Genomic DNA, 21,249 nt, shown 5'->3' with positions numbered 1-21,249 from the left:
AAAATAACAGGAAGTCTCATGAATAAAACACGTGAACTATTTAACTACACAAAAATGTATTTATTTCAATCTCGATGGTCGCAATAACATTGAACTCGTCGTCGTATACATGGTGTTCACGCCGCTGACACATACCAATTTAAATCTATATTAAATTTATTTAAAATCAGTTTATTATAAATATTCTGTGTTGTATAATTATTGTGTTAAAAGCTTAATATTTCGACAGCGACGTGATACAATTTCAATGTTGCACAGCATCTTTTTAACATATTCAATTAAATTTCTCGTTATTTTTTCTCGTATACTGTTTCAGATATTTTGTTTTAGAACACATCAACTTAACACTAGCAAAATTTCATCGTATCCAAACTATCACTAAGTGGAACTAATCACACGTTATACTGAATGCAAGTCCGTCTGTGGCACCTACGTAACAGCGCACACACTCGGCGTCATAGTAAACTGATTAACATTCAACTTATCGCCTATAATGCAAAAATAATATTTGTGCCATCAACAACATAGCACCGAGAAAATATAATATTCTGTCCTGATATTCACAACTCCCGAACATTTGTAAAAGGAATATAATTATTTTAAAAAATGTCGAGGTCACTGATAAAGTAGTGCCCCGGGGGCCGAAAATTCATGCGCGTGAAACTAACACAACCATGTCTAATAAAGTTTTAAAATTGCACGCAAGTCACCATGTCTGCGCAGAGCTGCGCGCCACACAACTGCGGTATCTCCAAGTAGTGATTTCATTATTCATGCGTCTATATATATATATAATTGTAAACTTAGTTGTAAATAATATAAGATTTCATTGTTACAATATAAATTTTGTAAATATAATCAATTCATATTGAATAAGTACTCATATTTCATCACCATTCTCATTGTACACATCCAATTGAATATATAATTACGTATACTTTAACATACTAATAAAATTATAATATAGTATTGCAAATTGAGATTGTCGTTGATAATTGTATAATAAATAAACTATAATACATTAAAATGTACCTAGCATAATATAGTTTGATTTATTTAATACTAGGAGAGACCGCCATTACGCGGCTAGCGGCACTCCATTTAAGACGCACTGCATAGGACACTAATTAGCACAAAATATCTGAATACTTATAGTTAATATTACACTAGGTTAGCTTACAACTATCGTATATTTATTTATATCCACCGTAGTAGTAAAGACGAATAAGTAGTGAACGCTTAGAAACACGAGATCCCGCCGAACGATGTGGTGCTTTTACATAACATTAATTAATACTGTCCAAATAATCCGTACAAAATAATACAACAGTCCAAAACGTAAAACCGATTTAAAAACAATAATACTTGTATACAGTACATAAATAGTTGCCGCGCGAGAATTCATTCGTAAAACGTTACACCTATATAAAAAATAATAATATAATTTGAAACAAATACTGGGTACCAGTCGTATAGTTGAATAATAATACAAATTAAATACATTTCAATTACATGTCCCTCCAAAAATACGATTGCTAGAAATATGTGTATGTAATAGTATACAATGTCCTATGTCCTAAGGCAATATGAGATGTGCGACCGGGCGCGAGAGACGGCCGGCCGCGCGCACAACGGTTCGTACACCGGCTACTTATATATAGTATTTATGTAGTAATGTAAATGGCAATTCAGTGGAAGCTGCACAATCAAGTGTCACGCCCGTAACCTGAAACAATCAAAAGAATAACTTAGCAGATTATTGTTATCCAACAACGGAGTGGAAACATCTTAAACAATATTTATGAAACTACGCTTTACTTTGCTAAAGATTTTCTTCATAGAATTAGATTTAGCAAGTACCTTTTATCAGAGAAGAGTTTAAATAGTCCACTTTAAATTCAATAATATCTTAATACTCATACTGCATGTGTAGGAGTATATCTAAATGTGATAAAATAGGTACATATTGTTTATTGCTAAGAAAATTACCCACTAACTTTAAGACAATGTGATCACAACCACTAGCAATATACCATGTATCCATGCGGTTCCCCTGTAAACCAAGTGATTACATCACGATGTGCTAACTGACTTGACCTCATCCTCCACTCCCAGCCAACGGGTACCGTCAGCGAAGGCGGGTGCACCGTTCCTTTATCATTCATTATAAAATGTCATTGATAGTAATGTGAACTGATGATCCCATTGCTAGACCATAGCTAAACTGAGTTCTAGCTATGGTCTAGCAATGGGGTCATCAGTTCACCGATGAGGTGACCCTCATGTTTATCTTATCATCCATTGGTGTTCCGCCAGCGTAAACTATTAGCGCAAATGAGTGCATTCCATTCTCATCCAACACAAAGAATGACCAAATAGATGAGTACCATTGACAAAATATATGTCTAATACCTGAGTCCCGGGTGTGCGTGCGCGGCGCCTACGGCGAGAGGTCCTGGTGCATGTGGTCGTAGCCCATGGAGCCGTCGTAGCTGGGCTGCGGCTGGTCGTAGCCGGGCGCCGGCAGCGAGTACCCCATGGAGTCCTGCGTGGGCGCCGGCGACATCATGGGCGTGGCCGTGCCCGACGCCGCGCCCATAGAGTACGGCGACGCGCCCGCTGCTGCGACACAACTCACGCTTGTCACGTGCACGCGCGCACGCACGCACGCACCGACACGGACCGAACACGCAACTACCACTACGTCTATCATATCTAAGCGTGCCATATTGTTTTACTTACATAATAAACCCTTTACTGACTAAACATAATAATCAGTCAAATAGATTTTTATACCCGTGAACGGGTGTTGCTCGTTCTTTACACTGGTCTGCTCTGATGTTGACTGATATGACTATTTTGGTGTTACTCAACAACTATTTATTTATTTTTGTCAACTTTGCTATTTGGCAGTATGTATTGACACAAAATTCTTAAAAATATAATTCTGAACAACATTTATTTCAAAAGTTATTGCATTAAATTTATTTGAATAAAGATATTTCTATTCGTATAAATATCTATACCTATTCCTATACAAGTCAAGTTACGTCATTTAGTATATTTTTTACATCTCTATTCTTAGTTAGTTTTACTCAATCGTATATATATATTTCAACATAATCCGAATAAATCAAGTTAACTTAGGGCAAAAAAAAATTGACACGCTTAATTCGTAGATGCAAGTCCATGTCTGTGCGTACATAGTTACCATCCATACAGTGGAATAACTACATGTATTCCAAAATAAAGCATGCAACCAATCCTAGTATCAATAGTTTAAAATTGTCAGAACGACAACACTTGATTAACGCCTGTCCATATAATAATTATTAATGTTCCATCTATTTATTACATAACTTTGGCTCTATGGCCAGTATATAAAGCGCATATGGCCTGCATAAGGACTATTAAATTGTTTACTGTGGTGTGGAGTGGCTCTGGCGGGAGGGGAGCTAGCATCGCGCCTGCACGCGCCCATCCAAGGCAGGTCTGTGTGCGAAAACGAGAGTATAGTACGCGGGAAGTGGCGCCGCTAGTACTAGAACCGTTCGCCGGTTGTATATTTATTTCCATAAAAATATATATGATAGTATTAATTATAATTATGTTATGAACTATAAATCATAAAAGTTGGGTATATAATTCGCGAGAATACTTATTTTTCTATATTAAAAGGTGCAGGTGTAATGCTAGAAGTTAGCTAAAGCCAGCTGCGCATGGACTAGAATAATATATCCATCAATTTGCATGATCGTTGCGGTGTGGTTAAACGTAATATAAAAATTAACTTGTGAATGAGTTTTATTCTATTCAAACATGTGAGTAGAATAAAAACGTCCTAATCATTTTAGTATTTAGTATGTATAGTTTCCTGTAAAATTTCTTATATTTCGGTTACACTATTCGATGGATGTACCCACTCAAAACATGAATATTAGCATTTTAGAGTTCTGGTACTATTTGTGGAAAAATAAGTGATATATATATATAAGCTTATTAGAAATTAATATATCCTCTAGTCAATTAGCAAACAGAAGTCGTGACAACTGTGTTAGCTACAGAGCTTATAAATATATACTTTAAACATTATAATCTGTAAAATATGAAATCACGATGTTATATATATGATATATTATATATATGATATTGGAAATGATCAAATGAGCCTGTGTTCACGCAAATTGATATAACAATATTGAGAGTGCATGGCCGGTATAATAAAATAATAAACAGTATTAATTTTGTTTACCGGCTGCTTTCTTGGCGGCGTACAGGTTGGCCTCCTCCTGCGCCTTGCCAATGTTTTTCTTGTAGCGGATACGCTTGTTGCCGAACCAATTAGACACCTGTAAAACATATCTGGATTATTATCTTATAAAATATGTGGACAATGATAACGAGGAAGAGGTGCGGAATCCGAGGAACAGGATGTGCCGGCGAGCTTAATTGGATCATAGCTTTTTTTTACCAGAATAATTATAATAATTTCCGCTGAAAGACACTGTGAATACTCCAGTCAAGAGAAGAAACGTGTTAACCATGACTTTTGTACCTCGTATATATTTTTTTAATTATTAGATTATTTACTCCCGTGTTAACTGTATACTAATTTTGTTTTTGTGGAATATATTAGATAATTATCAAATAGTCCCCGCGATTTCGGATTATTATTATTGGAGTCTATTGTCATTTAGAGACCTTAAGAGATTAGCATGCAAAAGCACAGGCAAACAAACAAAATACAAAAACATTATTTTAGCCTCTACAACTTAAATCAATATCCCAGACAGGGCTCTCTTAAGGCTTTATTATATGTATGATAATGGTAGACGAATCATATCAGCATTATACCTCAAATAATGTACGTTACTATTGTTACATGTAACATTGAACGCGGTGGCAGCTCGTCAGGACGAGTACCTGTGATACAGTAATACCACACTTCCTGGACAGCTCCTGCTTCACCTCCTCGCTCGGGTACGGATTAGCGAGGTGCGAGTAAAAGTACTCGTTGAGCAACTCGAGCGCTTGCTTCGTGAAGTTGCGCCGCTTACGCCTCGCGTCCAGGAAACTGGAAGCACCAAACAGCGGGTCAATGACCGGTTACCTGCGAGACTGTGATGCCGCACTTGCGTGCCAGCTCCTCCTTGGCCTCCTCGCTCGGGTACGGGTTGGAGAGATGCGAGTAGAAGTACTCGTTCAGGATCTCCGACGCCTGCTTGCTGAAGTTGCGCCGCTTACGGCGTGCGTCCAGGAAACTGCAAGCGGTAATTGTTGGTGTTGCTAGATTTTGCGAGGCCATGAGATGTTGGCATGCAAGTACCCCATACGGGATAGTTACATATTACAAAACGATCTCACTAAGGTGTTCGAATACAGATACTGTAGTTTTGTCGTAATGGATTTGGGCTTGTTTTCCATGACTGTTTGAGTGCTAAATTAGACTAGTTTAGCAGAGCACTGGTTTACCTCGAAACAGTACAACATCCCACCCGGCGACTAGTTAAGAAGTAGCGAATTAATTACTTTTTTTTACAATTACTTCAAATCTATAAGTAGATAAACAGATACTTTGGATATTCAGTTGTTTCCACTGCGTTTGTGCAGCATTTTATATATAAAACTAATTGTCAACATAGAGGTATATACGTAGCCTTTATGTTGTATTTGAACTTACCGAGACCGTAGGATCATAACGGCTTCACAGGTGGACTGCTTCAATTGCATCTGAATGGAGCTGAACTTCTTATGTATGATTTGCACCATACGTTCAATTTCCTGTCATCATATAATAAAAAATATAGGGAATTATTACAATATAACCACACTGCAAAATGAAAGGCGAATTATATTTACTTTATTGGATATCGCAAATATAGCGCGTCATAATTGTAATTGTATTTGCAGAAGAAGGAGTTTCTCAATACAACATTGTTTTTTGTGTGCAAGTTACGCTATTTCATCAGAACTAGATTTATGTAAATGATATAAAAAACAAAAACCCATCAGATGGTAAGTAGTACCCGTCAACTATATACTTAAACAGCACCATGGACATCATGCTAACATTTGATGATACCACAAGGATTATTTAAAAGAGCAACACACAAGTTTCTTGCTCGTTCTTCTTGTGATGAGACTAACATTTTATGACTATTCAAAAGTGCTTAAATTAAGTTTATTTGAATAAATGATTTTCTATTCTATTCTATTCACTTATGTGTTGCTATTTCGGAGAACTAAGATGTCGTACCTTTCATACATTCGAAACACAGCTTATAAAGCTGCTTAGCCAAATTGGTGAGACTGAGATAACTACGCAGACCACTTTACAAAATCTACCTTGGTTTTTCAAAACATTAATAGACATGGATTTCCATTGTCTGTGCCCTATAAATTAGGTCTATAAATCTATATATAAATTATTGTAGAATGACTAAGATAGTAATATTTGTTATAATTTTGACTGGCTCACCTTGGGCGTGATGGGTCTGGTGCGGCTCTGCTCCCTCAGCAGGTTCATGACGTGGGTGGTGAACTCGTTGCACGCGTTCTCATACTTGTCCAGCTCCTGATGGTAGATCTGCCGGATCTGGGCGAGCTTCGCGCGGTAGTCCGAGTGCTCGATGGCGTTATCTGCTTGAGCCACAGTGCCTTAGTTTGCAGCACACGGGGGAAAGAAAGACAACATGCAACCTCCGTCCCAATGCGCCTGTTAGTAGCCGCCGTGGAAGTCTACCCATAATGTTCTATAATACTATATATCTACATATACTAATATTATAAAGAGGACAGATTTGTTTTTTTAACACTTGAACTACATATATATATATATATATATATTATATCCTATATACATATAGTTACATCATATACATTCTGGTTTTCACAATTTTATACTACATTCAGTAGGAATTGCAGCAGTGAAGATCCAGAACCTTCTATTTAATTATTATGCAATTTAAAACAGACTATAGAGTTTGTTGTTTAGGCTTTATTTAGTAAACTATGGCAACATAATCCTAAAATTTGTATAACAAATGACCACTTATTATTCAAAATTTAGGCTTCATTTCTAATTTATAAACTCTATACTAAAAGTATGTATTACTACTCTTATAAGGAGAAAACAATGCTAAAGTAATGGCAAATTAATGAGTGGTTATAGAATTAGAGGTGTATTTAAATGAAATCTGCAAATTTAGGCATCTTCTCTTTCTATATTTTGCATAATGTAATAATTTCAAAACATTAATGCATTTTTAGTGCAATTAATGCAATAATTTTGTATTGTATGAGTAACAGTGATATTTAATTATCTAAAACATTTGATTTTAATAGTAATACACTGAATAATACTGTCTGTTAAAATTGTTAACATACATTTTTAAATATCTTAGTATTCAATATATTATAGGGTTAGTGGCAAAGTTTAATAATTGATTAGAAACTCCTAGCTGGAGAATCTGCTTTTCCTTTGATAAAAAAAATTGCTTATTTATCTCTTTCCATTTCATATATGGTGATATTATCTATAAAAGTCTTAACGGGTTCAGGTCACAGACAAATTAGTGTGTAAGAGTCAGGTAAGATCACTTCTATGATTGGTCAGTGTTATTTATGACACACATGAACCAGAATATTACAATAAAATTGTATAAATAAAATGACCAAGCTTATCAATTGTTGAAATAATACTGAACTGACAATTCAAGAAGTGACCTATATAATACCATACCAATGTACAACAAAGCAGTCTAAAGCAAAAAGCATCAAACATAAAACAGCTGACATAATCAGCTACATGCAAAATTATTTTTGTGTAAACCTCAATCAGTGACTATTTATTATTTATTATTATTACTTTTTTTTATACTTGTGACAAGTATATTCTTTCAACTGTTAGCTGTTATATGTAGAGCGTCCAATAATTTATTAAATTTAGGTTTTAAAAATTATTGAATACTTCACAGATGGAGCTATAGTGCTCGAGTCCAATAATTGACTCCTTTGCAGATGAGAGGATATACAAATACCGATAATCCCAAAGGCTACCTGGTAGAGAATGTTTCTACTATTATGTATGCTTCTTGTACTTTGTTTTTTTATCAAAAAAATATTTAAATAAATTTATGATTGCTGATATTGAATGTTATCCAACATTCTTTAAAGTGGCCATCACACACACACATACTTTAAGATTTTTATTGTATCACAACATGCAATGTGAAATTTATAATGTCTTTGGTACAGCACACAGAGATAACAATGAATACAAGTACAGTGTTAGTCATAAAAGCATAGGATCCAAACACCCAGCTGCAATATTATTGATATGAACCAACTATCTCCAATGTTTACTTCAACTGAATAAATAATACTATATTTATTAGTTTTATTTGAAAATGTAGACCATTAATAACCTGCTTACAATTTACTGCTGAGGTAGAAGTTGAAATATAAAAAATATTTAAATAGAAGCAGGAAGTTTGTTTTTTAATGCCTGTGTTTCAAATTTGTGCATACTACGTACATGGAAACTAAATGCCTTTAAGTGATATCTCTCTTTGAAAAATAATAACATTGAAATATAAAAATCATAAAAAATAATTACCCCATTCTCCAGCAGCAGCCGAAGCAGAGGCAGCGGCCCCAGCGCCCCCACCCTTCTCAGGGCCAGCAACACCCTCAGCAATGAGCATGTTGTCCAAACGCATCAACTGAGGATCTGGAGGCTCCTCCTCTTGAGTGTTGCGCAGAGACAGAACTGAATAAACAAATACTTTTTTTTATTTATAGCAATTAAATGAAGAACTTAGAAAACTTTCAGGACCTTGAAATTAAACTTTTTTTATATAAATGTTAATGAAATTTTGCACTAAGAGTATTATATGCTAGTGAGGTACCAGCGGAGGATCATGATATGATGGTCATGCCATAACTATGGATTAATAATGGATAAGTAAAACAGATATTAGAATTGATAATGACAGAGCATAACAAAAACAATATAAAAGTATTGTAATAATTAAAACATCCCCCTTTAGTACACCATGCTAGCTGATTATTGTTGCTCCACCCATTTGATGCTGTTATACAATTTCCTTGGGAAACAGGCTTCAGAACAGCACAATGTAAAGACATCAGTAATACACTCACTTGTGTGTAACTTAGAATATTCATCTATTTATAATATAGTACCCATAAGTCTCTGCCTAGGCCTATGGAAGTTGGTTGTGAAAATATGTATCTAAAATTAATTATGAGTTATAACACTTTATTGCACCAACATATAAAGGACATGAACAAAATTAAAAACATAAAAATATAACTAAGCACAAGAGGTGGTCTTATCGCTAATGCAATCTCTTCCAGACAACCTTACAGAGTATATTTTTATTAATAGAGGATAAACCCGTACGATATCTGGCGTGAAGATAGATAGATTATATATAAAAATAATGTATATAAATTGTTACAAAATATTAATATTCTAATTACAATGACCATAATAGAGCAGAAATAACTATAGCACATACACATACCGGTTTTCTCTTTGATTTCACACAGTACAGAAAATAGGGCAGGCTTCATTCTATGACAGTTCAATGTATGCTTTCTAGCTTGTGCTTCGTCCAAGCTTTGGTCCGTGATGTTCATGATCTGCTGTAAGATTTCACCTATGTCTTGCTTTCGGGCTTCGCCCTCACCCGCGGCTGGGGTGCCTTCACCACCAGGGAGTCCATAGCTCTGCGGTCCCATCAATCCACCGCTGTGCGCCATCATCCGATTCGGATCGTCCATTTCTAACGAATGCAATCAATACATATGCCTAAAACTTATTGTAAGTACGTATACAAATTTGTACGAAGTTAAAATAGGTATTTAGAAAAACCTTTGTAATAAAACTAAACAAAATTTAATGGATGAAGAAGTACAGCTTCTTTGAGCCACAAATAAAATGGCCGACCGACTTCTTTCTTTGTGCTGTCAACTAATGAAAAAGAAAACAAATAATCAAAGTTTACGACTTATTACGATAGTTCTATCTCTTTTTTGTATATATGTAAATTACATGCACGAGAAAGAGATATAAAGATAAAGTTGCCATTATAAAATGAAACAATTGAGCCAAGATTACCAATTACAACCCTCTTATCTAATCCTAACCCTCTAATATCTAATATTTTTCAACTTTAAGTTAAAAGATTTTTGCTATAGCTGATATTGCTTTTTATTCTGCGAAGATGTTTATATGGCGCTGATAGCAAAAGGCGATATACATTGAGCAAGTTATCACTTTGTTATTCATGATTTTCTTATATAAAAATAAATTTGTGTGTTAACCCGCCAAAGGAAGAATTATAACTATTTTCAGTGTCAAATGATTGTGACATCTCAGTGGCAAACTGTCAAAATTGTTGTCAGAATTGTCAGATTGCATTGCAAGAAGTTTCGTCAGCACCACGCGAGCAATCGGCAAATTAAAATTAATTTTCGATGTTCCTTTCTCCATATCTAATTATATTTGAACCAATATACATATATCAAATATAAATGAGACAAGTTCTCAATTTTATATATAAGTGTAGTGTGTTTAGTAGATCTTATTCACTTGTTCCATTCAGACTTTCGCACAATCTTGAGTGGGGAAGCAATAAAGTACACAGAAAAATTAAAATTCCAAATCCTTACAAAGATATTATAATGGCTGATCCTAAAATTGAAGAAATTTTGGCTCCCTTCAGAGCTAGTGTCAAAGAACAGGGTGATTTAGTGAGAAAATTAAAGGAAGACAAAGCACCAGAAATCGATGTAAAGAAGGCTGTAGCTGAATTGAAGGCAAGGAAGAAATTGTTGGAAGATAAAGAATTGGCTCTTACACCTTCAGAAGAAATGTTCGACCGCGCAAAAATGGAGGATCTTATAAAAAGGCGATTCTTTTATGACCAGTCATTCGCGATTTACGGAGGCATAACAGGTCAATTTGACTTTGGGCCTATGGGTTGTGCCCTCAAAAGCAACATGATCCAACTGTGGAGGAAGTACTTTATTCTTCAGGAACAAATGTTGGAAGTGGACTGTTCAATTTTAACACCAGAACCTGTTCTAAAAGCTTCAGGCCATGTGGAGAGGTTTGCTGATCTCATGACAAAAGATATCAAGACTGGAGAGTGTTTTCGGTTAGACCACCTAATCAAAGCACACCTGGAAAAAATTAAAAGTGAAAAAAATACAAAAGCAGAACTGAAAGCTGAAATTGAAGATATTCTGGTTAAACTTGATGGTATGACAGCCGATGATATGTCAGCACTGATGCAAAGGTTCCAGATGAAGTCCCCAGTGAGTGGCAATGAGCTTACACCACCTATTGAATTTAATTTGATGTTCAACACTCAGATTGGTCCTTCTGGACTAGTCAAGGGCTTCCTGAGGCCTGAGACTGCTCAAGGGATATTTGTAAATTTTAAGCGTCTTTTAGAATTCAACCAGGGTCGCCTGCCATTTGCTGCTGCCCAAATTGGCAACTCATTCAGGAATGAGATCTCTCCTCGATCTGGTCTACTGAGAGTTAGAGAATTTACAATGTGTGAAATTGAACATTTCTGTGATTCTAAAAGCCACCCTAAATTTGACACTGTGAAAGATACCAAAATGTTACTATACTCAGCTGATAATCAAGAGCAAGGGAAACCAGCTGAAATTACTACTATTGGAGAAGCAGTCTCAAAAGGCATTGTCAATAACGAAACTTTGGGTTACTTTATGGCAAGAATTCACCTTTATCTTTTAGCTGTGGGCATAGACCCCAAGAAGCTGCGGTTCAGACAACATATGGGCAATGAGATGGCTCATTATGCATGTGATTGCTGGGATGCTGAATGTCTGTCCAGTTATGGTTGGGTAGAATGTGTAGGTTGTGCTGACAGGTCTGCATATGATCTTACTCAGCATACAAAAGCTACAGGTATCAGACTTGCAGCTGAAAAGAAATTACCAGCACCCAAACAGATTGAAGTAGTAGAAGCTGTAGCTAATAAGGCTGCAATTGGTAAAGAATTCAAGAAAGATGCAAAAGTAATTAATGATACATTAGGCTCCATGGATTCTGCTGCTCTTGATGACTTGCAGAGCAAATTAGACTCAAATGGTGAATACATACTTAGCACTTCAGTAGGAGAATTCAAATTGACACCAAATTTGGTAAGTGTCAAGAAAAGTCAGAAAACAGTCCATGTCGAAGAAATTATACCAAGTGTTATTGAACCCTCATTTGGCATTGGAAGAATTCTTTATTGTATATTGGAACACAACTTCAAGATGAGAGAAGGTGATGAACAGAGAACCTACTTCTCATTACCAGCTACTGTGGCACCTATGAAGTGTGCAGTATTACCACTTAGTGGCAATGCTGAATTCCAGCCATTTGTGAGAGAACTCAACCAACTTCTAACAAATGTTGATGTCTCACATAAGGTTGATGATTCATCAGGTTCTATTGGGCGGCGTTACGCGCGAACTGACGAATTAGGGGTACCATATGCTATTACAGTAGATTTTGATACTGTCAAAGAGCCTCACACAGTAACATTGAGAGAACGAGACAATATGGGGCAGGTGAGGCTTCCTATAGAGGATGTTCCTATTGTTGTGAGGGACCTTGCTAACAGTAAAATATCATGGAGTAGTGTAGAACAGAAATACCCAAAATTTGAACAACAAGAGAACGTCAAAGGTGCAGCGGCGTAGAATATGACGCAAACATTGCCATTTGCACAGCTGTATTTAATGATCTTGTATTGTTTTAAGTTCAATGAAAATTCTTTATTTATTGTTGTAATCTGTAAGCTTTAGTTTTGTTATTAAGAATATCTGGTTCAAACTAGTTTTGCAGATACTTATTAAATTGCTGATATAATTTTATTACTATTTTTTATTTGAGTCTTGGTGGTCTACCAATTTAGCACAGCGCCTTACTGACGAGTCGCGGTTCGATTCCTCGTACGGCACAAATATTTGTATGAATGATCATGAGTATGAGTTTAAATTGGTCTGGGTGTTTTCTATATACATACCAATATTACGTGTTTACAAAAAATGTATATCAGTATTTCTATCAGTTGTTTACTCTAATAAGCTAAGCTCTGTTTAACTGCCACAGTATGATGTGTCCTAGGTTATAAGAACAGTATTATTTTGCAATAATTCTTTATCATTAACTAGCTGTGCTGTGGTTTTACCTGCCGATTAATTTAATTTCGCGCCTATTTATTAATAGCTGTAGCATGATGTTTACTTCAATATTACAAATGTAAATAAACTGTAAGTGCGACTGGTAGTTCCACATATTTATGTATTTCAACATTTTACGGCGTTTTTGTTGTTTGTAATGTAATCAAAACAAATGGACGGCCCACTTGATATAGTATGTGATAATAAATCATTCTAGGTAATTATATTAGTATGGTAAACCGTCCAATCGTCCAGCGTCCCCAATTGGTGAACCTGGACCAATTAGGGATGACATGATAGCTTCCTATCTGGCTAAAATATGGATTATTTTACCAGGATACATACTGTCATATAGCCCATCGATCATGATATCGAAATTAATATGGAATTAACCACTATTGTTTCCAATAATGCCCCCAAACTTCATTACTAGCGATGCCTTTTTACGCTACTTTATGGCTGAAATAGGAACCCACATAGACAGTCATTGTTGATAAAAAATAAACTAAACATTAACATTAGTCATTACTTATTTATTGCAATTGTCAGGCAAATAATAATCATTGTTTCAACAGTTACAAAATAGCGTTTCATTATCTATAGCGGCGGTCCTTCGGCGATCGGCGATGACGTTCTTTTGACCGGGAGCGATCTCTGTAGCGGTCACGGCGTTCACGGTCTCGATCGCGATCTCTGTCGCGTTCGCGTCTGTCGCGCTCGCGGTCTCTATCTCTGTCGCGATCTCGTTCTCTGTCTCTCTCCCTATCGTCTCGTTTTGATTTGTCTTTTGAGTATCTGAAAAACATTTATAGAAATATAAATAATCTTTATTCAAATAAAGCCAATATAAACACTTGAATATTCATATTTTTATTCTACCACTCATTCGGAAAGCAGAATCATCAAAAGAAAAACGAGCAAGAAACTTGCGTGTTACTCTTTTGATGTTATTTTAATGAATGTTATTAATAACATTCATTAAAATAACTTCAATATATACATAAATACAGAGTAAGTAGGAGGCATGCGATAATCAACATAGAAACTGCTACACATGATTTTTTTGTGCAATCAGATATTTCATAAACTAGGTATCTATGTCAAATTAAAAAAAGTATGCACCATGGTTATGATGCAGTGTGCAAATTTCATGTTAAATAAAAGAAAATTACAAGAGCGAAAAAAAATTCATATATTAACTAATAAACATTTTTCAAAAATAACTGCCCACCGAATGCAATTATTTTTTTAAAACAAGCACACACTATAGAGGAATCAGGAGAGTGTGTACTGGCGAAAATCGACCAGGCGGGACAGGCGGGCCCAAATAAATACGACAAAGGCCAGGTAAAAGAAGATAAGCAAGTAAGTAAGGTAAGCACGATAGTAGAATTTGATAAAGATAATGTAAGTACTACTCACCTATCCACCTCGCCGTAGTCACGTCTATCCCTGTCATCGTGTTCGCGGCGGTCAGTGTCCATCCTGCCAGGATTGTATCCGCCACTGCTTAATCCGCCGCTGCCGCCGCCTCCGCCGCCGCGGAAGTTCGGTGGTGGCTTCGACGCCGCAGTTTGTCTCGTGTGCTCAGCTAATCTAATGTCAGAAAATATGTTTAGAACATATGATTATTTGATGATTAGAAACATCCATATATGTCAAGTTCATGCCATATATTTTCACGTTTATTTGTTAGTTGTTTGGATGTCAGAGTTTCCATGTATGTATCTATTTATTTCTGTCAGATTATGTGAGATAGTAGTTTCACATTGAAAATACTTTTCGTCACATTTAAATAATAAAAGAGCTTCCAGTAGTATGTAGTAATAATGACAGATATGACATGTTAAAAATTTTGGGGCCGTTACAGGAAGTTATTGGAGATAACTTTTATTGTATTACTTTCTACTTGTATGGCACATAAGGGTGACAAAAGTAGTAAATACAAAAAAATGCTATAAAAGTGTGTAATATTCACTCCTTCAGTGATTATATTAAACCGTAGCGTTGTGACACCCAGACAGAAGGATAAAATCCAATAAGTTTAGAAGCTGTAACAAAAGATACACAATAAAAATATATAAACTACTGAATTAAAGCAATATAAAACAACATTTTGATTCATTGATATTAATACACCTAGTATTAATGTACTAATTAGCCAAAATGTGTCTCAAAAATTAACACAGGATGTAGGTTGTCTGTAATCCATTAATTGTGAGTAACAAACCTCAAAACATTATCATCTCAACAAACTTGGAAAGGGCCCTAATACATTTCCCACTTATGTCCTGATACTATGCAATTATAAGGCTACAATAAATACCATAATTTCACTGCTAAATGAACTGAAACACATGAGCATTTAATTAAAAGACAGAAAAAAATAATACTACATATATGATATCCCTACAAGTGACTTTAGAAAGATAATATAAAACATATCTTACCTTTGTTCGATCTGTTTCTGAATAGGTACAGGGATTCTTGGGAAGAGAGTGCTGAACCAGTCGAGTTTGATCAGCATCTGTCGGACCAGTGTACCGATGGTGGTGGTGCCGCCTCCACCGGCGCGCGGATCCACCTCTTCGTCGTCTTCCAAGTATTCACAGTACCAGTCGAACAGATCTGCTGGGGGCTGCGTGTACCGAATGTACATGAAACCTACCAGATAGTTACGATATCAGTATTATTCAAGGGGTATTAAACCAATATTCTCTGGACAACTCTTTCCCAAATTTTTCAGGCCTCTAGTGCCTGGTTTTTCTATAAGATGATATTTGGAAAAACTATTTTTTTTTAACTTTCATATTACGAAAGTTTTTTCTAAATTTTATTATATTATATTATATGTTAACTTTACATGTGTTATTCCTTAGGACTAAGATTTAAATGCCTTGTAAAATCATAGCACTTTGAACCAGATTTCATATAGGGGGCAGCCAATGTGTTTGTAGTACTTCACTTTTGAAACCAGTATTGATAAGAGTTTGTTCTTATGCTTTTTTACCTTTCATATGGTAACACACATTATAATACATATATTGATTGCTACATATCTTTGGAAATTAATAACAAAGTGGGCACTGTAGATAATAATCATACAAACCTTACCTCACTTAGGTAATATTCTGAAACAGCATAATGTCATTGCAGTTTCTATCATTAGTTTGGCAATAGTTGTTCATGCACAGGATTTTCATTTAATAAATATTATACAGGATTTTCATTTAATATATAATTATATAAGTACCTAAGGTAAATATAGTTGCTTTAAAAAAAAAAAGAAATTCAGTTGAGTTTCTTGCCAGTTCTTCTCAATTGAATCTCTATACTGAACTGAACAGTAGGGAAAAAATATTAATACAAAAACTTGACATTCATAAGCGGCTAAAATATCCTATATGAATAAATTAGTTTTGATTTGATTATCTACTTACAAACAAGTGTATTTGGACAAAATTAATGACAAGCCATTATTGGCTAGGTATGTAGGTACTTTAACAAAACTGGTTTATCAAAATATTCATTAATGACAAATGAATTAATATATATTAAACCACCACCACTATGTTTCCCAAACTATGACGTTGGCAAAATCACCGACCTCATTTGGTGGAAGCCATTCAAATTAAAAGAAGAAGAATCAATGTTTTCACTGGCATATATAAGTCCCACAACACATAGTACTGAATACATCTTATGCAGAAGTAAATGGGTGACTTGGTTAGATATATGTGATAGATCTCACCAAAGTCTATGGTGACCTGCAACACCAAGTAAATACTTGTTGTTCACACCAGAAAATGTGGATCAAGTTATGTTCTCTATAAAACAGTCTATAACACATACCAAGAGCTCTTATGTATGGCGAGTCAGTGTGCTGCAGAAGACCATTGACCTGCTTGCGAGTCAGTCTCAGTGTGTACAGCTTGTAGAGCAGGCAGAATGCTGTTGACACAATGCCACCAGCGCCAACACCTCGCACCTATCATTAAAATTATACACATAATTTTATGTATGGCAACAGAAATGCATTTCTGTTAGCATAATTCATAATAGTTTTATTTAACAGTAATTTCTTAGGTTGAATGTTAACAAGCATTTCTAATATGTTTAATGGCCCCCCATTGAAAGGGGATTGTTAGTAATGTGGGCTGACGATCTTATTGCTAGCAATGTACCATGCCAGGTTGACCTCCACGCAGTACCTCCTGGAAACCATCTTGATATATTCTTGGTGAATTTGTTATGAGGGGCTAACAAACCTAACCTCATGCTCATCTTATTATCCTGCACTGGTACCTCGCCAGCGTAAACCATTAGATCAGGCGGATGCAACATTCCATTATCATCCATAAAAAATATATGTTTAATAAACAGTATGTAGATACAACATATGTATATAATACACATGTTGGGTTCATGCTGTAAAATATACAGTAATCCTGGCCACAAACTGTCTAATTGTCAGATTTAGATGGCTCATGCTGTTGATATATTGGGATGTTTCTACACATTCAAATAATGTTATCGGCATGAGTCGTCCTAATTGTATAGGAAATGTGTGATCTTTATTTATTTTTATATCATTTCCTAGAACATATTTATGTTTCAGTTTATTATTATTACCACTGGTGGCATTTTTAAGTACATATTTATTCGGTTAAATGTAGGTTTTTACTAACATTCATCTTAAATGAATATGTATTAATAAACACAGATTTGCTGCAGAGTAAAAATACAGGTTTTTAACTTCATATGCACTTATAAGATAAATAAATCTATTCTCAGGCACACACCACTCATCATCATGCAATGATGATGAGTGGAGTGTGTTGAAAATATTAAGAGTATGTTGATGAACATACTCACGCCGCCACACATGCCAGTTTGGCCGGCCGTCTTGCGACTGCCACGTTCCCACGGCTCTAAGTGCTTTACTTGATAGTAGATCTCGTCCACTACTTCATGGTATGTCTTCAACTTGAACAGATGCACTGCAGAAAATTAATAATAATAAATATATGGGATATTACAAAAATGAATTACTAAAAAGAAATAACAATAATGGAAATCCAAACTCCTGTGCGTTGTTATGTTTGCTTACCTACCTTTGAAGTAGCTAGAACCTTGAATATTTGCTAATATTAAAGGGTTCAGATTCATAGTTTGTTCATTACCCCATATTGGTAATACGTTATGCTGCTTGCTAGTTTTAGCGGGCTTCTGTTGATTATACTCTGAAAAATTCAATATATTAGCGAAATTTATCAAGATTGATTTCGAAGACGATTTGTACAACGCTTACCTTCATCAGTCATTGTACTATTACTAAATATACTAGAAACTTATAAAAAAAGTGAAGATTTATTTGTAGTAAAGCTATTAAGTACTTATTTTATAACAATTAGTAATTCAAGATTGTATTTTACATAATAATAGTGTATATATTTTAATTGAAAACAAAAAAGATGGCGGGTGGTAGAGACCCGAAAGTGGTGGGGTTAGTGATGCGAAAAAAATTATCGATCATTCGATGGTTATTCCAAAATTTCGATAAGTAATTTATAATAAGTCTGATATATAAAAATAAAGTGTTCAAAAACCGTTCCAAGCCCAATTTTTTTCATATTCTCTATAAAAAACTTATTGGATTATTTTATAATGATATTAGAAAGTTTTTTGTATATCGATTATTGTGTTCCTAAAAATAATCGATTATTTTTAAATCGATAAGTGGTGCGATTTATACCGTAAGAAGTCAAGAAAGTATCGATATGTAAATATAATCCAGACTTGTTGCTGATGTAATCGATATATTAGGATTTATCGATTCGATTTAGCAATAAATTACAACTACAACTGGAATGACAACTATTTTAATAGTTTATAGATATATATAGATAAAACAATACAAATATACTTTTTGTTTAAATATCTATATGTAGTATTATAAGTAACGGTATCTCGCATGTCACGCGTTATTTTTTATTATTTGTCCTTTACGGCTTTGGATGCTAGCTATTAATGTTTTTTGTTATATTTATGGCTGTATTTTCAAATGGTTATTTAATTGTTAAAAAAACTCGTAGTTATTAAATAGTCTGTAAAACATTTCCATAATACTTTTTAACGACGACTGTTGGAATAGTGGAAAGAATGTCTTCAACTGAAATTACAGAATCTTACTTCTCTAAAAGAAGTTAGGTAGGTACTTGCTCAGTAGTTTCAGCTTTCCGGATGTTACATACGTTTGTAATATAAGTATTCAAATAAAAAATAGTCTCAAAAAAAATTAAGTGTAACAAGTTTTAAAGGATTTTTTAAGAACTATAGAAAAATATTTTTTATTTTATAAGTACTAATAACCAACTATGGACTGTGGTCCTGTTGCTTATACACAATTACTGTTATAAAATAATAAAGAAAACAATATATTAAATAAGTATTTTATTTTATATTAGATTAAGTGGTAACATTTTATACTACACGATCTATTGATAATACAGCTCCAAATTCATGCCATCATGGATTTCATCTGTAATTGTTAGTTATGGAAACAATTGATTTAAAAAATCAAGTAAAAAAGTACATATTGTGCAGTGTCTAAGAAGTTAGGTAGTGTTATTTATAAGTGTATACAACACTGTATTTTGTAACTTTAAAAAATGAACATAAAGATCTCGCATTTAAATATACCATTCTTAAGGCAATCATTGGAGGCAAAATAGAAATCCTGTACAATAGTACAAAATTTGTTTTATTTTCATAAGAACAAAAGGGTAGTACAAGCTGTCCAGAGTTACAAAATAAATACAAAAAATATACAATACTAAGTTTAAATAAGAATTTCTTTGATAATCTACAATTGAGGAAAGACTTGGGACATTATTGTGAATGAAAAATTGTGTGTAATTGTTGTGTTTATGGATTGGTATATTTAATAACAAGAAGCATTTACAATCTAATTACTCAAGAACTTATACAAGACAGTCTGCAGCTACGGCAAATGTTTAATAATATTTAATATGCCCCTTATGAAAACAAAGAGGGATTATAACAAAATACGAGTGGTAGATTCAAATAATATTTTCTAAGAGATTTGACTGATAGTTTTAGAATTGACTTGATTGGATTATTATTTAAATATTGACTTGGATTTAATAGCAAAAGCACATATAGTATGTTAATAATAAAATATTGCGGGTTGATAATGTCGATAAAATTATACCGTAGAATACTGATAGTTTATTAATTTAAAAAGTATATTGTAAGTATATAACAGTCTCAGTGGTTTAGCAGTTTAACATAACACCTTACTATGATTGTGGGTTGTTGTGACGGCATGTGCATTATACTGTGTTATTATTATTATATTGTAGCACGCATCGTATATTTAACCATAAAATTGTAAAAGGATACAATCTGATAGCTTTATATGATCCTTGAAGACTGTGTACCATTTCTTTAAAATAATTTTATCGTATCTTGTGCCAGTTTGTGCTGCGATAAGCTTTTTCAAATCCCCAACAGTATCGTCGGGATTGCATTTAACTCTTACTTTCTTGCCCAACCGGTCATTGCACGTAACTTCTAACATTTTCTAAACACTACGCCGTGATCACTTTGTCAGCTAACTAGGTTAACTAGATATACTCTATATAAATTTAATAAAATTATATTAATGTTATCCTTATTGTGGCATATAAGAAATGTAAAGCTTTTTTTATTTGTTAATGGAATTTTGTAAAAGTGAACAGCAAAACAAATTCATGTAAACGAAGAAAAATATCATGAACACAATATGGTATAGATCATAACAATCTCAGAGATCAGACAGACTGTCATCAGAGAGTTGAGAATTTTAAAAGCACAGATCGACCGTTTGCCACAGATTACGAGATTACTACATACTATGAATTACTCTGTAGAAATTGTATGATTAAAAATGAAACCCATAAAATTTATGGTCAAAACATCCGGTCGCATTTTATTCGAACTGTGTATTGT

The 21,249-nt window shown here is 34.3% G+C and overlaps 4 protein-coding genes across 9 annotated transcripts; 1 reads left to right on the top strand and 3 right to left on the bottom strand.

Moving 5' to 3' along the window:
• Positions 1 to 36: 36 nt before the first annotated feature.
• LOC131850342 (homeobox protein extradenticle) lies at positions 37 to 10,013 on the bottom strand. 6 transcript variants are annotated; one of them, XM_059200545.1, is made up of 9 exons: positions 9,549 to 10,013; positions 8,618 to 8,770; positions 6,479 to 6,657; positions 5,681 to 5,781; positions 5,111 to 5,261; positions 4,253 to 4,349; positions 3,424 to 3,492; positions 2,413 to 2,622; positions 37 to 1,726 (listed from the first exon to the last, which is right to left on the bottom strand). In XM_059200545.1, the coding sequence occupies exons 1-8, from the start codon at positions 9,805 to 9,807 to the stop codon at positions 2,441 to 2,443; spliced, it is 1,191 nt and encodes a 396-aa protein (XP_059056528.1). In that variant the 5' UTR covers positions 9,808 to 10,013; the 3' UTR covers positions 37 to 1,726; positions 2,413 to 2,440. The 6 variants fall into 6 exon arrangements, with proteins under 6 accessions (XP_059056528.1, XP_059056530.1, XP_059056531.1 ...); XM_059200547.1 differs by having other exon boundaries at positions 2,413 to 2,619; XM_059200548.1 differs by having other exon boundaries at positions 6,479 to 6,639; positions 9,549 to 10,012.
• Positions 10,014 to 10,446: 433 nt separating this feature from the next.
• LOC131850355 (glycine--tRNA ligase) lies at positions 10,447 to 12,970 on the top strand. Its single transcript, XM_059200572.1, has one exon. It carries the CDS (start codon positions 10,561 to 10,563, stop codon positions 12,751 to 12,753), a length of 2,193 nt encoding a protein of 730 aa, XP_059056555.1. The 5' UTR covers positions 10,447 to 10,560; the 3' UTR covers positions 12,754 to 12,970.
• A 707-nt stretch (positions 12,971 to 13,677) lies between these two features.
• On the bottom strand, positions 13,678 to 18,760 carry LOC131850343 (pre-mRNA-splicing factor 38B). The gene is made up of 7 exons (XM_059200552.1): positions 18,548 to 18,760; positions 18,351 to 18,479; positions 18,112 to 18,236; positions 17,089 to 17,224; positions 15,687 to 15,900; positions 14,659 to 14,832; positions 13,678 to 14,031 (listed from the first exon to the last, which is right to left on the bottom strand). The coding sequence occupies exons 1-7, from the start codon at positions 18,558 to 18,560 to the stop codon at positions 13,830 to 13,832; spliced, it is 993 nt and encodes a 330-aa protein (XP_059056535.1). The 5' UTR covers positions 18,561 to 18,760; the 3' UTR covers positions 13,678 to 13,829.
• A 914-nt stretch (positions 18,761 to 19,674) lies between these two features.
• Positions 19,675 to 21,069, bottom strand: LOC131850359 (ubiquitin-like protein 5). The gene is made up of 2 exons (XM_059200577.1): positions 20,662 to 21,069; positions 19,675 to 19,777 (listed from the first exon to the last, which is right to left on the bottom strand). Exons 1-2 carry the CDS (start codon positions 20,837 to 20,839, stop codon positions 19,734 to 19,736), a joined length of 222 nt encoding a protein of 73 aa, XP_059056560.1. The 5' UTR covers positions 20,840 to 21,069; the 3' UTR covers positions 19,675 to 19,733.
• Positions 21,070 to 21,249: the final 180 nt, after the last annotated feature.

This window comes from Achroia grisella, unplaced genomic scaffold (genome assembly GCF_030625045.1).
Source record: "Achroia grisella isolate CSIRO2021 unplaced genomic scaffold, CSIRO_AGI_Agris_v1 utg754, whole genome shotgun sequence".
Lineage (NCBI taxonomy): Eukaryota > Metazoa > Arthropoda > Insecta > Lepidoptera > Pyralidae > Achroia > Achroia grisella.
This window is presented reverse-complemented; position numbering and strand designations above follow the sequence as displayed.

What these genes read in the sequence shown, in the direction of transcription:
- LOC131850355 (XM_059200572.1), top strand. Translation starts at nt 10,561, where the DNA reads ATGAGACAAGTTCTCAATTTTATATATAAGTGTAGTGTGTTTAGTAGA.
- LOC131850343 (XM_059200552.1), bottom strand. An exon ending in AGGTTCTAGCTACTTCAAAG is followed by an intron (nt 18,237 to 18,350) that starts GTAGGTAAGCAA and finishes AATTTTCTGCAG; the next exon opens with TGCATCTGTTCAAGTTGAAG. An exon ending in CAGAAACAGATCGAACAAAG is followed by an intron (nt 14,833 to 15,686) that starts GTAAGATATGTT and finishes TTCTGACATTAG; the next exon opens with ATTAGCTGAGCACACGAGAC.
- LOC131850342 (XM_059200545.1), bottom strand. Translation starts at nt 9,807, where the DNA reads ATGGACGATCCGAATCGGATGATGGCGCACAGCGGTGGATTGATGGGA. An exon ending in TGAAATCAAAGAGAAAACCG is followed by an intron (nt 8,771 to 9,548) that starts GTATGTGTATGT and finishes TTGTTTATTCAG; the next exon opens with TTCTGTCTCTGCGCAACACT. An exon ending in GGCTGCTGCTGGAGAATGGG is followed by an intron (nt 6,658 to 8,617) that starts GTAATTATTTTT and finishes CTGCAAACTAAG; the next exon opens with GCACTGTGGCTCAAGCAGAT.
- LOC131850359 (XM_059200577.1), bottom strand. Translation starts at nt 20,839, where the DNA reads ATGTTAGAAGTTACGTGCAATGACCGGTTGGGCAAGAAAGTAAGAGTT. An exon ending in TCATATAAAGCTATCAGATT is followed by an intron (nt 19,778 to 20,661) that starts GTATCCTTTTAC and finishes TAACAATTACAG; the next exon opens with ATGAAATCCATGATGGCATG.